This window comes from Podarcis bocagei, assembly GCF_964188305.1.
Source record: "Podarcis bocagei genome assembly, chromosome: 2".
Classification (NCBI taxonomy): Eukaryota; Metazoa; Chordata; class Lepidosauria; order Squamata; family Lacertidae; genus Podarcis; species Podarcis bocagei.
This window is the reverse complement of record NC_138126.1, coordinates 28,835,177-28,849,734: the sequence shown is the minus strand read 5'-3', so window position 1 is coordinate 28,849,734 and position 14,558 is coordinate 28,835,177. Positions and strand designations below refer to the sequence as shown.

Below are 14,558 nucleotides of genomic sequence, written 5' to 3'. Positions count from 1 at the left end.
GAACACCACCTAGACCTCCTTGGCCCTGTATACCCGAAGGAGCATCTCCATTCAGCACCAATGGCCTTCTGGTGGTTCCTTCATTGCAAGAAGTGAGGTTACAGGGAACCAGACAGAGGTCGTTCTCAGGAGACAACTATCTGACTTTTAGAAGAAATCTGAAGGCAGCCCTTAGGGAAGCTTTTAATGTGTGGTGTTTTACTGTGGTTTCATAATTTGCTAGAAGCCTCCCAGAGTGGCTGGGGCAACGTAGTCAGATGGGTGACAAATGAATGATCAATAAACTCCCTATGAATGTACGTTCTTATCTGTCACGGGAAGAAAATCTCGCTTTTCCAAACAGTCGAGGGGCTGTGCTTGTGACTGCTCACTCAAGCCCATGGGAAGAAAAGGAAGTGGCTATGGGGACAAGGATTTGGAACTAGTAGGGAGCCAGAAAAGGCTGCAGTAATTGTGGGTGTGAATAAATCTGTATGGCTTTGAGGAGCTGGTCACACACACATACACAATCATATTTAGAATCAATGATTAAAAGGCTGCACCCCATAAAATCTTTTGAGATGAGGATGACACCTAGTTACTATTCACATGATAAAAAAGTTCATTAACCCTGATTTAATCAGTAGATTGAATTTATGAAACTTTACTTGATTTTAACTGGTGAAGTGGAGCTGCAGATGCAAGACACAGCTTTTGATTTTTGAGGCTCTTTGTTCCGGCGCTTTAATATACTAGCAAATGAAAAATATATATTTAAAATAGAATTTCCAGGGACTATTTCAGGTCTGTCAGTACCCGAAGATGCGACCTTTCTGAATATATCTTGTAAAGATCAGCAATCTAGACAGGAAACCAGTGAAAAAGCTAGACAACAATGGAATATCAAAATAGAAATTAAATTAAGTTTAAAAGGAAGATTTATTTGGGGTAGCCTTTCCTTCTCTCCAATGAATGGTAGAGTTGAAAAATCAAATCTTCATCCCCCCCCAAAAAAATTAAGATTTGGTAATATCTAGGTTTATTTAAATGTGATTGATCAATCAGTTTTAAATACACCAGGTGATTAATAAACTAAAAAGTATTTAATCAGCTGACAGCTCTCCCTGTTAAACAAATAATAAGCCTAGGGCTGCTGTAATCGTTTTAATGTCAAAGTTAGGTCACACCCATACACCTGAAGATTAGTCTAGGGTAGGTAATTCTGAAGGGTTGACTAATTTGCAAGAGTTTGTATGCTGCAAGAAGAACCATGTGGAGTTTTAGCTGTAAAACCTATAGATTTAACAGCAGTATGCAGCATATGAGTAAAGAAAGTAGCGACCAATTCATGCCACAATTTTATTTTATGAAAGTACATACAATTTCATGTGAATCTTGAAACGATCCATTTGGTATGATATCAAAACCCAATCTGGCCTCTTTTATTAGCTGAGCCTAGTTACTATTTATAACCTTTTTAAAAAGAACATTTCCCTAGTGTCTCTGATATGTGTCTTTTTTTTTAAAAAAAAAAAGAGGGGGGTGTCTTTGTCCACTTCTAGCTTTCTAGAGCTGGAGAATCTACAGTAATTTTTAAAGCATTAGCATCACTGTATCTGTTGCCTTCCATTAAATGGGTCTCATTAACTCTGTCAAATTCTCCAACCTCTTTATTGATTTTTTTCTCCAATTCAAAATAACTTCTTTCTACTAGGAACTTGCTGTCAGTCTTATCTAACATCATCACCTCCAACAAATCTCTCCTGATCTCAACAGCACCCACCCACCCTGCCCCACAAGACACTGATTAAACTTGTAGAAAATTGGAATTATGTTGAGATAAGATGCCTAACTTTTAGTCTATCATTATATCATAATTACAGTGAAGCAGCACTGACACATCCTAGAGGTGAACCTCAGGGGGAAAGAAAATGCTGCCATCAGGCTCTCATCAATGTCTAATGGTGCTGTGCCCAATGGATGGATCCTTCAAACTGAAATTCCGCATGCACTCTGACATTTGAATGATTGAAAGCTAGTTGCCTCTGGCAGACAGCAAGATGACAATACCATAAAATAAGACTATGCTGTTCTACTCCACAGATTCTTTTCTTAGACTATGCAAAACCATTCCTGCAGACCATCCATACATCTGCAGAACACATTTTAATTTCAGACCTTCCTCTCCCAATTTCCTCTTAATTATCACAGGGCATTCGCAGAAAAGATCAGCCAGATGGAGATTAAATATTTCACTACTGGAAGATGAAGCATTCTGCTGTAAAATGGAGACTTTATTGCAATAAAATCATTAATTAAAGACATATCCAATTCCCTAGTCACAAGATGGGAAACACAAGAGACAATCACAACAGGGTAAGTGCACCAGCTCAGACAATTACATGAACACAAGCTGTAACTGACAGCCGTCTTGGACAGAAGAGAAGCCCAGACAAGGCAAGCTTTCATAAGAATTATAGCCATCCTTCTTCCTTAAAATTAGACCACGCTGAATACTTCATGAAGACAATCCCAAGATGTTCTTCCAAGCAGAGGCAGAGTACAGGGGAATGAATGAGTCAGTAGAGGAACTCTAAGGAGACAAGATTATCTTCTCTTGCTCCAAGGCTTATTAGCGAATGTAGGATTTACCAGTAGGCAGAGCCACGTAATAAAACACATCGTTAGATTAACACATTATATGACATGTATAACTGGATGAATGCATAAAACTGCTAATCATCAGAAAATTAAGTCTGAAGGATCACTGAACTGTTTTCTCTCCAGTCAACAAACATTTCCTCTTTACAGTACAATGAAAGCTAAACTAGTGAGTGATACATCTAACATGGCTTGGGGTATATCACCAGTCAAGTTGTACCTGAAATATAAACTCCACAAAACACGAAACCCTCCATAAAACAGGTCCTCACATGAGGAGCAGTATTTAAGGTTAATAAATAAATAAAATAAAAATAAACTTAGATATTCCATTCACCAAACACCCTTTAAACTAAGACTTGCATAATTTCACCTGTGCTTTTGCCTTAACAACCTCTTGATGGCTGGAAACTAATAATATCCTTGAAGCCTACTGAGCAAAAATTAGCTGATTTATTATTTACTGACCTGAATTATGAGAATGTTTATTTTATATTGAAGATATATTGATCGGATCCAGATTTATTTTTTATTTTTTAGTGTAAAGTCATGTCCCTTGTTCTAGGGTGCATCTTATTTGGAAACCAGAAGAGAATACAAATATTTTAAGAGTAGGTCTATAAAACCCCCTTAGTTATTGCACGCGTAACCTTCTGCATAATGCAGGATTAAGGTCCCACTGACAAACTCCATTTTCCTTGTAAAATGCAATGAAAATCTGCATCATTGCATTGAATTACTTTGCCATAAGCCAATGCAGAACCCATATCTAGTAGTGGTCAGCATGGTGGTGTTTGCATGACCTCCTGGCAGCTGAGTCACTGCTGCTTACCGGGAAGGAGAGGGGGAGAGGTGATGCAGTGTGGAGGTTGGCTGAGTGCAAATGCACTGTCAGGAGTGCAAGATTGGTTCTGCCAGGCATGTGTCCACTGCCCCCATTTCCCAGTAAGCAGCAGCAGCAACTCAGCCATCAGGAGATCAGGTGAGCACCACCACCCGCCGCTGTTCATATCTTTGTCCCTTGGAAACTCTGTGAGACTTGTGAGACTCAAAAAACATGCCGAGATCCAAAGAGCTTTTTTTACTGTTGCCCAAGGGCTTGCACTCCCCTACTGCGATATCTGGCTGTTTTTGTCTTTCAAAAGCAGTGTCACAAACTGCTATTGAAATTGCCCTCCATTTCAACAGCTGCTCTTCCTGCAGCACCTCTGGCTTCCATGAAAGAAAACAGCACTAAAGCCCTTTTGGGCACAATGCTCTTTTGGTTCCTTGTTACAGAGAAGAGTTTTGTGCACCTGTCCCTTTTTGTTTGCCCTCCTATCACGCTTTGAAGTAGTGGCTTGCAATTCTTGTTTGGAAGGCACATACAACCCCCCCCCCCCCCGATTGGTCTAACAGTACACGAGAAAGCCACACTGCTGAAGCTAAGCAGGTTTAGATCTAGTTAGCGTCTGGATGGGAGACCACCTAAGGAACCCCATGAACGCTGCCTTGAGTTCCATGATGGAAGAACTGCGGGATATAAATTTAACCGGTAATTAGCCACAGTTTGGCACTCCAGCTCCAATAGTTGTCTACGGTTTGCACTAAAGAGGAAGCAACTACAGTGGTACCTTGGTTTGCAACCGCTTTGGATTGCAACCATTTTGGATTACAACCACGTCAAACTCGGAAGTGCGTGTCCCTTTTTTCGGATTACAACCTATTTGAGGGGGGGAGGCCCCATTGGCGAAAGCGCGCCTTGGGTTACAACTTGTTTTGGTTTACAACCGGACCTCCAGAACAGATTATGGTTGTAAACCAAAGTACCACTGTACTTGAATCGAGAGTGAGTGAGGACATATGCAAGTCCAAGGTTTGCTCAGGTATTGCCATATCCAGCTCAGTTGGTAGAGCATGAGGCTCATAATTTCAGGGTTGTGGGTTTGAGCCCCACATTAGGCAAAATGTTCCTGACCGTTGTGGTCCCTTCCAAATCTACAATTCTACGATTCTATGTCTTGGTGCTACACGTGAACCAGCCCAGCATGCCCTTTCTGTGAATATGGATTCTGCAAAAGCAGCAAAGAGTTACCAGGCAATTCTGTATTGCACTGTTTTTGTTATTATTAACTAAGTTGTTAATAACACCATGCAGAAAAAGGACTGGGAAAGTGCACTAACTTGCCTGGGTGAAATTCAGAAGCCATTTCAAGAGAGGCCCTTGTCAGAGAATCAAGCCCTAGCCACTGTAAGCACGCTAATTTGCAGGGATTAGGTCTCCATGGCATGCTGCAGTATGGTCCTTGGAACAAGATTCTCATTTACTAAGTAAATTACTGTACATTATTGTATAATGGTGTTCACATTATAACTGACAATTAGAACCATTAAGACGAAAGCTCATAAACAGCTGAAAGCTCACATCAAATTAACACAGTCATGATTGAAATCACTCTTCTGATTTCTGCTCTTCACAGACATAATCAGCATCTTGCATAGAAATGAATAGGCAATGAGCAAAATCGCAGCCAGTGAGCAAAATGGCAGAGGTGGTGGGGGCTCTGCTAATAGAGAGGTACATGATCCAGCCTACATTATGACTGTTGAACACACTGTGTCCTTTCTGTGCAAATGTTCTTTTGCAGCAACAGCGGGCAACGTATTATTGCACAAGTTGCTACTCTCAAGAGTCTCATAAGTATCAACAGGTTTTCTAATGAGGGAACTCTGCATTCTGCATTAGCTTACCAGAAGTTGGTTTACTACACTATTAACAGCAGACCTCTTTCAACTATATGCATCTGCTGGCGGCTCTAAGGAGAGGGAAAAGGCACATGTCAAATTTCATGTGTTGTCAACCAAATTATGGTTGCAGATTCTAAACTAGTACCTCTCTTCTCCCCCAACCTTATACTGAATACAACATTGATGTCTCACATCGAATGTCAAACTAGTACTTTCCAAACTCCTCTTAGCTTGGACCACTTCACTTGAAGACACCGTGTGCTGCCAAACAGACATTAGAATGAGTTGTTAAACATTGCACATTTGTGTGCCACAAGATGGAAGTACTCTTCGGCAGCCTTCATACGTGGCTAAAGTCCTTGGGTAGTATACCATGGTGGCTTTGTGCAAGCGCTTCCGCTTAGGCAAAGTGTAGCATCAATTTTTTACCAACCCTTTGCTGACATCCCATGCTCCCCAAATCCCCATGCCTTTTATGACTTTGCAAAGAACTCCTTGGTAAAACACGAAGGGAAAACATGTAAATATGAAAGTTTTAAATTGAATCTTATAACCTTGCAATTCATCATATTATTGGAAACAGCATTATCCCGAATCAGACCGTTGGGTCCATCTGGTTCGGTATTATCTACACTTAATGGTAGCAGTGTTCCAAGGTTTCTGGAAGGGATCTCTCTCCAACAGATTTAATCTTGGAACCCTTGCAGACAAAGCAAGTGTTTTACTAGCGAGCCACAGCTAGGGTCAGCCCACCCATCAGGCAAGGTGATGCAGCCACCTCAGGTGATAGGACCACTGCGGCAGCAGATCTAGCCTCCAAGGAATACATTGCCTGCTGCTGCCACCGCCACCATGATAGCAACAGCTGTGGTACACTCACAATGGCTTCTGATTCCCACTTCAACCATCAAGGTTGAATCCCCACCCCTCTGTTCCTGATTTAGATCTTCACTCCCCTGCCCTGGTTCTTTATGTAGAGCTTGACTCAACCCTTCTACCCTGGCAGCAGGGAAGCACCATTCTGTGGTTCACCTCAGGTGCCAAAGTGTCTTAGGCCAGCCCTGGCAATAGTTCTTCATCTTTTACTGAACTTGTGGTGGGGTGGGGAAGGTGGAGTGAGAAGATGCAAGGATCTGGAGCTAGACACCAAGGCAGACTTCAGGAAAAGGTTAGGGAGGGTATTGCAAAAGGGAAGTTGTCTGTAGCATTTCGGAAACACCCCCCCCCACACACACAATTTGGCTGCTCATCTGTTCGAAAAAGGATGTTGCTCTTGATTCTACAGAGGAATAGGACTGGAAGGAAGGGTGTTAACTTTTTTGCTGAAATCCCTTTCCTTCTGAAAACAAAGCATAATCAAACATGTGTATGAGACTGACGCTTTAATTTTTTTAAAAGAAGGGTAACAACAGTCAGATAAATGCACTGCCTTTGATCCAATTTCTCTTTAGAGAACGTAATGAAAAGGATGTTCTTGTATATCCTATCCCCTAATTTAACATATAAATCACTCACAAAAATATGATCCAGATGGGCTCCAATGAAGGAAACCAATTAACTCACACTGCCTTACCATCTGACACATTAGCTGTGATAATAAAAATACAAACAACATGGTCAAACAATAAGGTTCTGTCTTACATCTGACATTTCCAATTAGTTTTGTTATTCTGTGAGCTCTCCCCCAACCCTCCACAAACAGCCTTAACAACAAGCATTTTGTTTTCCAGCAAATGCACATACAAACTCCGTGTTTACAGAACAAACTCTGCGGATGAAGCAGATTTGTCTGCATCCCCCAGTGGGGCAATCGTTGGAACTAATGCACACTGCATACCGTCCACATCTGGTTTCTCAATTAGGTTCAGATCACATTTTGCTTCCAAGTGCTCTGGCAGCAGAACGGTGCCAAACCTGGAGGACAAAGTACTTGTGGGCACTTCACAAATGTTTGACCTGTGTCTATGGGCCACCACAGATCAGCAAGTCATCACTGCTGCTCTTGTTTTCTTTTATGGGTTTCCTAGAAATGCAGCCCCTAGCATGAGGCAAGACCCTATTTGGCAGGGAGTTTTCACTGTCAGGTAATTAGCGCTGCAACAAGTCCCTGCAAGCTGAAATACAATTAGGCAAAAATGCTGGAAGTACACAAAGGCAGCTCTTCTACATAATGCGTTGGGGGGGGGGGCTGGCTCTGGGAGGTGTTGGGGGAGCAGCCTAAAGAGCAAAGCACACACTTCTTAAAGAGTTGTTCTCAAAAGGTTTCATTTCTTGGATGGTGAAATGAAACTATTTTTCTCTATCCATGTAGCTGTTTTACCTTAACTATATATGCAAGGTCTCTTGCCAACCCAGCAGTTCGAAAGCACAAAATGCAAGTATATAAATAGGTACCGCTCCAGCGGGAAGGTAAATGGCGTTTCTGTGCGCTGCTCCGGTTCGCCAGAAGCGGCTTAGTCATGCTGGCCACATGATCCGGAAGCTGTATGCCGGCTCCCTGAGCCAGTAAAGCGAGATGAGTGCCGCAACCCCAGAGTCGGTCACGACTGGACCTAATGGTCAGGGGTCCCTTTACCTTTATGTATGCTAGGTACTGTTTTTTCTTTAATCTCACATACTTGCTTATGTAATGCACTTTGACAATTAATCCTCGCATAAGTGACATGTTTGCTTCCTAGCTGTGCGGAAGGAGAGCAGCAAGGAGAGAAGCCTGTGAATGGGTTCTCCTCACCCCCCCCCCCCGGAGGACTGCCAGAGTATACCTTTCTTAAAATTACTGAACTGAACAGAATCCCTCCCGTTTTCAAAAGGAACATATAATCCTAGTTCAAAAAGAAGAGAAAACATCATTAACGCATCAAGTTTTCAAGAGGAATACATAATTGTGAGCAAGTCAACCCACACCAGTGATTCTGCTAATTATCTAAGCAAACCCAAATGTCAGTGTTTCATGACAAACCATCAATGATGCTCTCTGCTTATGCAAAACCATTCCCTCAAAGAATATACTGTCAAGCAAAGGAAAAATGTGGCTCAGTAATCATCTCTCAGTACCTTAGAAAGTTGAGGGCCTAAAAGCTCAACTTGAATACAGTATCAGGCTTGTTACACAAATATGACAAAAGAGGGAAAATCACAGGGTTGTAATTCTAGTCTAGGTAGAAAATGAGTGCTGCCTGGTGCTCTCTGACACAAAAAACAGGCGCTAAAACTTGCTGAAACCATCATCAGCATCATCAATAGAGAATTTAGTGGCACTGTACCTATAAGTTTGGCAAAATGGGGCCTCCCACAAGCAACATAGTAGTTTCTGCATATTCCAGGTTCTGCTCAGATACAAACACATGCACACAAACATACATGTATGTGCACACACACTTATAAATTGCAAAGACAAATATACAAGAAACCCAAATGGCTTGATGAAATCTGAGCATGCGCTGCTGCAAATGCCACTTGTTGCATATCAACCTTTAGGACAGATAGAAGTGGCTTAGCAAAAAAAGAAGAAGAAGAAAAGAAAGCCTTGAGGGCTGAAGCTCATGGGTCAGAGGTTCCCTACTATTAGTATATGTAGGCATCAGCTGTGGAGCAGCCACTATGCTGGGCATAAGACTTTGAGTCAACTGCCGACCAAATAATCCCATATATCTCCTGTTTATTTTAAATTGTAACTTCAGAACAGCAAATGAAACCTTCAGTGAAAATGCAACAGCAAAACACCAGAAGGAAACTCATGGGAAAAAGAGCAAGTTAATACAATCTGCAAATTCCACTTCTGACAAGTCTCATATTAAAACAATACACTTTTCATTAAAATGCAAGTGCACTTGCTTTCAACCAACCTCAACTGGGAATCTCCTTCCGTTGATGCTGTGCTCCGAGCCGGCTGATCCATTGCTTTGACCCCAGTGAAACTCAACTTTCTCAGCTTTAAATCTGCCTGGTAGCCCAGCACCACTGATGAAATAATCATCCTTTAAGAGGATAGCAACTGAAAGTAGAAGAAAAGGGGGGAAAGGAGAGAACAAAATTGAAAACACTTCTGCCATTGATGTCAACCATACGTCTGCAGTTGTTTACATGGCAACTATGTCCCTGGTTCAGGAATTCTTTGGGGTACAGATGAATGCATGGAGGGAACTCATAGAGGTCACAGCTGCAGGTTCTGGCCCCAATTCATTCATAGGGTAATGTTAGTAAGCAGCCTAAACACATGGGTCCAAAGAGCTGAAGGGTCTCCTATGTTCAACCAGGCCCCTAGAAAACATGTTTTCAAAACAAGTGTTTTCACATGTAGGCTCCATGAAAATGGGAGCTTTGAACACATTGAGGTTGTGGTCAGTGGCATGCCACTGACCACTTCAGACTTGAATATGCAGCCAAATAAACACACTATCAAGAATTCAGGCTTAAAGGCTCAGGTGTGCAGTTTCTTATAAAGTATAGGTAATTAGCATATTATGCTTATTTTACTTATGTAATCACAGATTTGGAACTCCCTGATTATTTGCATTAGGTAGGCTTTCAGACACTTGCTAAAAACCTACTTATTTCAGTAAGCCTATCCAGGCACATAATTTAGTTATGCATACTTGTTTTTAATATCTGCTGATTTTATCTGTGCATTATCTATGATAATTTTATATTGTTTTATGGATACCACTTAACACAATTTCTTTTCTTCCTTTTATTAAACTGTTTAAATATTTTAAAAAAGAAAATCAATGAAATAAAAGATTGCAAGTATTTCTGCATTTCTACTGAACACCTCATAACCTCATCTGATGCCTTCCAAAACTGTACTTGGCTTTCAAGGAGCTACATGGCAGAGCTTTCAATGAGACTTTCCTTCTCAAGACCTCAACAGATATCAAAGTTTTTATTAAACCGCAGATCCATGACCTTATGCTCAATGATATTCGACAAAATGGCATTTCTGTAACTCCAGTATGTTAGGTCATTTAGTGCCACCCATATAACTGTTCAATACAGATATCTATTGATAACGCCTCCTAGGTTGGCACCACTGGCAGATTTCATCCACATATTTAATCAAAGTGGAAAATCAATATATACACATCTCATTATTGCTGCTGAAGAACCCTAACAAATTCTCTTCCTTTAGTGTGAAAATTTAGTGTTTATCACAACCCTTCAACACTTTCTTCCCCTGGAGCTAGTCATATAATTACTCATCTTACAAGCCTTCTGGTGTTACTCACGTGAAGCGGGCAAGGCTGGTAAAAGGGACTACAGTTTAGTCCCCCTCCTATAGTCATCTGGGCTGCTCCTTCCCCTTTGGAGCTGGGGTATGACATGTGAAGCAGGGAGCATGTCCTATACAGGTAGGTTTCCCATGTGATTTAGAATCCTGGTTGCCCAGCGTTCTAAATCCACAAGGTGCCTCCATTTCTAGAATAAGCTTCCCACTCCACCTTGTTCCTGATGTGGACTTTTACTTCCCACTTCTTCCCTGGCAGGCAGGAGGATGCCATTTTGTGGTTTGCCTCAGGTGCCAAAATGTCTTGCGCCAGCCCTGGTTATCCCTCAACTTGGCGGGTTGGGAGGGAGCTGCATAAATATGGGAGTGAAGCTAAACTCCTGCAACCAAAAAATTTGCTTTTTGTGCCTGTATTTTCTAGACTGCATGGTCACTAGTACTGTACCAAGTGGAACAGTAATGAAATCCAAATGGTCCAGAAATAATATCTGATTATCTGGCATCACCTTATTTGATGAAGCTGATGTTCAAAAGCCCTACTAGGTCAGGGCTGTCAAGTCCACTATCCTGCTCTCACACTGGCTAACCAGAAGCCCATGGAAAGCCTGCAAGCAGGACATAAGCATAACAGTACTCTCTCCCACTTGTGTTACCCAACACCTGATACTCAGAGGTATACCTCCCTCCAATGCTGGATAAATATACAACTGTCATGACTAGTAGCCAGTCTATGCTGCGTTAAAATTTGACTGTATATTACATTGTTATTTATTAAAATTATCTTGACTGTATATTACATTCTTATCATTTAAAAAGTACCCAACATCACTAGGAACATTTCAGCATTAGAAATCCTCAAGCTTAACTACTCTTGGTTCTGGTTAACCAGAAAACATTAAAGAGGGAAGCATCAAACAAAGCAAAACAGCCCAATGAGGACTAGGTGTGCTCAGTGACCACAAAATGCTTACTGACTGCTGGAAGGGGATGGAATGGAGTGTCCTGGAAGATGGCATGGGCGGCTGACTGGAAACCCGAACAGGAAGCAATTCACACTGCAATGTTTTGTTGCAGGACCCAGGTGTTATTTCTGAACACACACCCATAGGATCCAGCTGTTGCTGAAGTTCCTTATGCTAAGAGATGTGTCGCAGAATCCTATGCTTATTTCCTCAGAAGTCCCACAGTGCTTAGCCAGACCTTCTCCCTGGGATTTCAGCAGTGCTATTTTTCTAGAAAAAGAGGTGCCGGAACTCACCATGAACACCTCCCTTGTTCTCTTATAATGGCAACAGTGCCCACCTGAGAGGTGCCAGAACTGAGTTCCAGTAAGTTCCAGCTGAAAAAAAGCCTTGGGTTTCAGAGTCAATCTCTGTGTTTGCTTCAATACTTGGTTTCCAGAGGGTAGAATCTATAGAATCTATACTAGCAATTAATTAATCAAGTGTGTTTTTCACCCTGCTATTCAGCCAGAAAAGGATCCAAGAGTGTCTTAAAAGGTAAAGGTAAAGGGACCCCTGACCATTAGGTCCAGTCGTAGATGACTCTGGGGTTGTGGCGCTCATCTCACTTTACTGGCCGAGGGAGCCAGCGTACAGCTTCCGGGTCATGTGGCCAGCAGGACTAAGCCACTTCTGGAGAACCAGAGCAGCACACGGAAATGCCATATTTAGGTAATTCTTTACAAGGGCTGTGAGCAGGGGCAGATTAGAAATTACAGTTGCAAGCAGATGCATAGATTCATGCAACACAGAAATCCCAGGTCAATCATTTGTTGTTATGACTCCTATGCCTTGTCCCGCCAGTGTTGCAAAAAGTAGAACTTAGCAAGCAGGTATGTTGGCTAAGAGCAGGACTACTAAGGAGCTCAAAGTGCATTCCTGCATCTGGGCTACAGTGCAAAATGAGTCTATTTCATCCGTTTGCAAACATGATTTTCACATGGTTTTATCTCTCCAGTGAACGAGTCAATTTTCATTAATAGCAGCTAGCTGCATTAACAAGCGGAGATAAAAAGCTGGAGCCTGCTTGGCTATATCAAAGGGCACTTTGCATGAAACTCCACCACTCTTAATTCAAAGGGATCTTTTCCTATATTTGAGCTTTCCAGCTGCATGATCAACAAATATACGTGCCTGAGAGTATGCATTGGCCAAGGGCTTTAGGAATAAAATGATTGCACAAAACCACACAAACACACATTTTCTATCTCTCTCACCCACACATACACGGTTTCTCTTTACAAACTTAATCCACCAGTCCATTTGCAAGGTGCAGTGGCGATGTGCTGAAAGGACGCAACCCAGCACTTGCGTCAGCCCCAATAAAATGAATGCACCCATACCAAGTTTTGGGACTATCCTAACTGGTGGGTTCATTTGTTGTTATCTGAGTAAAGGTGAGTGGAGAGGGAGAGACACAGGAAGGTTTACCTATGTAGAACTTTCTCAGATGTAAGAACCTCCAGTGACAAACAATGTCCAAAAAGGCTTTTTGGCCCCCAGGGATATTGAACTTCCAATGGGTGGCAGCAGCAGCTCGTTGATACACCTCCAGGAAGACCATGGGCTGTTCATTTGCAGTGGTTATATCTCAGGCTAGTGCTGACATTTTGTTTAGTGCTGGCATTCCCTTTGATGCACTAACAAACTATTATTACTATTAGTAACCAGTAAAGCTTCCAGCTTTAACCACCCCATTGTGCCTTAACAGCCATGGGTTTTTAGATTAGCAATGGGTAAACAATTCTCCTCAATGTCACTTTCAGGGACGTTTCTATGTGTAACAACAGAAAGATATCTCACGGTGTATAGCAAAGGAATGAAATGTATTTTTTTTTATAAAAAAAAATCTTGGTGGTGCCACGTGGCAGGCATATAACTACGAGCAAAACTGATTTCATTGCGCTTGCAGCGGCGCCTTCAACTGTATGTTCTGTCTCAGAGACTGCCCAATACCTCTCTATTCAACAAGGCTTTTGCTAACCATTGTTAGTTTTGCCTGGTAGACAAAGGAATGCTGCATGTTGTTCAGCATTGTCTTTTTCATAATGGTCTTCAGATTTCTTGTTCACCGCTTAAACATTTTTTAAATGAAAAAGCAATGTATAAATTTTCATATTAAAATAAATAATAACAATAAATAACAGAACGGTCCGCCAAATGGATTATGTAGCTGAACCAATTTCCAAGAGCTTTCCTTTCTGGATGTCTTCAAGCCTAGAGAGACTACCTGCTGGGGAAGCTCAAACTCTGGATTTTCTGCACAGAGCAGGGGGTTGAACTAGATCAGGTGTGGAGAACCAGTGGTCCTCTAGATGTTGCCAAACTACAAACTCCCACCATTACTGGTCATTGGCCATGCTTGCTGGGCCTGGTGAGAGCTGTAGCTCAGAAGCAACATCCAGAGGGCCAAAGGTTCCTCTGCCTTGGATGAGATGATCTACAGGGTCCACTCCAATGCCATCATTCTATGAAATACATAATCTGGGAATGGGTCAGGATTGATGCAACATACTTTTTTTTAAAAAAAGGAATGTGTGGCACCAACATTAGGTGAAAAATCAGGAGGGGGAATTTGTACAAGCACGATGGTTTGTGCAACAGGGAAGGCAGCTAAAGAGGTTTTTTTAAAAGGTGACATGTTTTATGGGCTGTCCCACAAGAAAGCAGGCTCCCGTGAATCTGTTACAATGCACGGCGGGATTCAGCTGCATTGTATAAATATTTGATGGTATCTAAATCATTTATGGCTCTGTCAGGGGTCATTTTACTTGCTTTGGATTAATAATTAAAAGGATAATTAGGAGGATGTACAATCTGAAATGTTCATCTAATTGTTCATTTTACAGTGTCTCTTACTAGGCTGTGCAAGATCTCAAAAAAACACAGGCATGCACACACAAACCTACCTCTCCCTTTTGCAGTAATTCTTTCCCAACAGTTTTAAGGTCATGGAACTCTTCTGG

General features: G+C 41.8%; 1 protein-coding gene across 7 annotated transcripts in view; it reads right to left on the bottom strand.

Annotated features, from left to right (window-relative positions):
• Positions 1–14,558, bottom strand: part of PTPRG (protein tyrosine phosphatase receptor type G) — a 558,127-nt gene that overhangs the window by 236,627 nt on the left and 306,942 nt on the right. For all 7 annotated transcript variants that reach the window (XM_081183960.1, XM_081183964.1, XM_081183962.1 and 4 more), the window contains exon 4: positions 9,213–9,361. In XM_081183960.1, the coding sequence (XP_081040086.1) occupies positions 9,213–9,361 (149 nt within the window). The remainder of the gene's footprint in view (positions 1–9,212; positions 9,362–14,558) is intronic.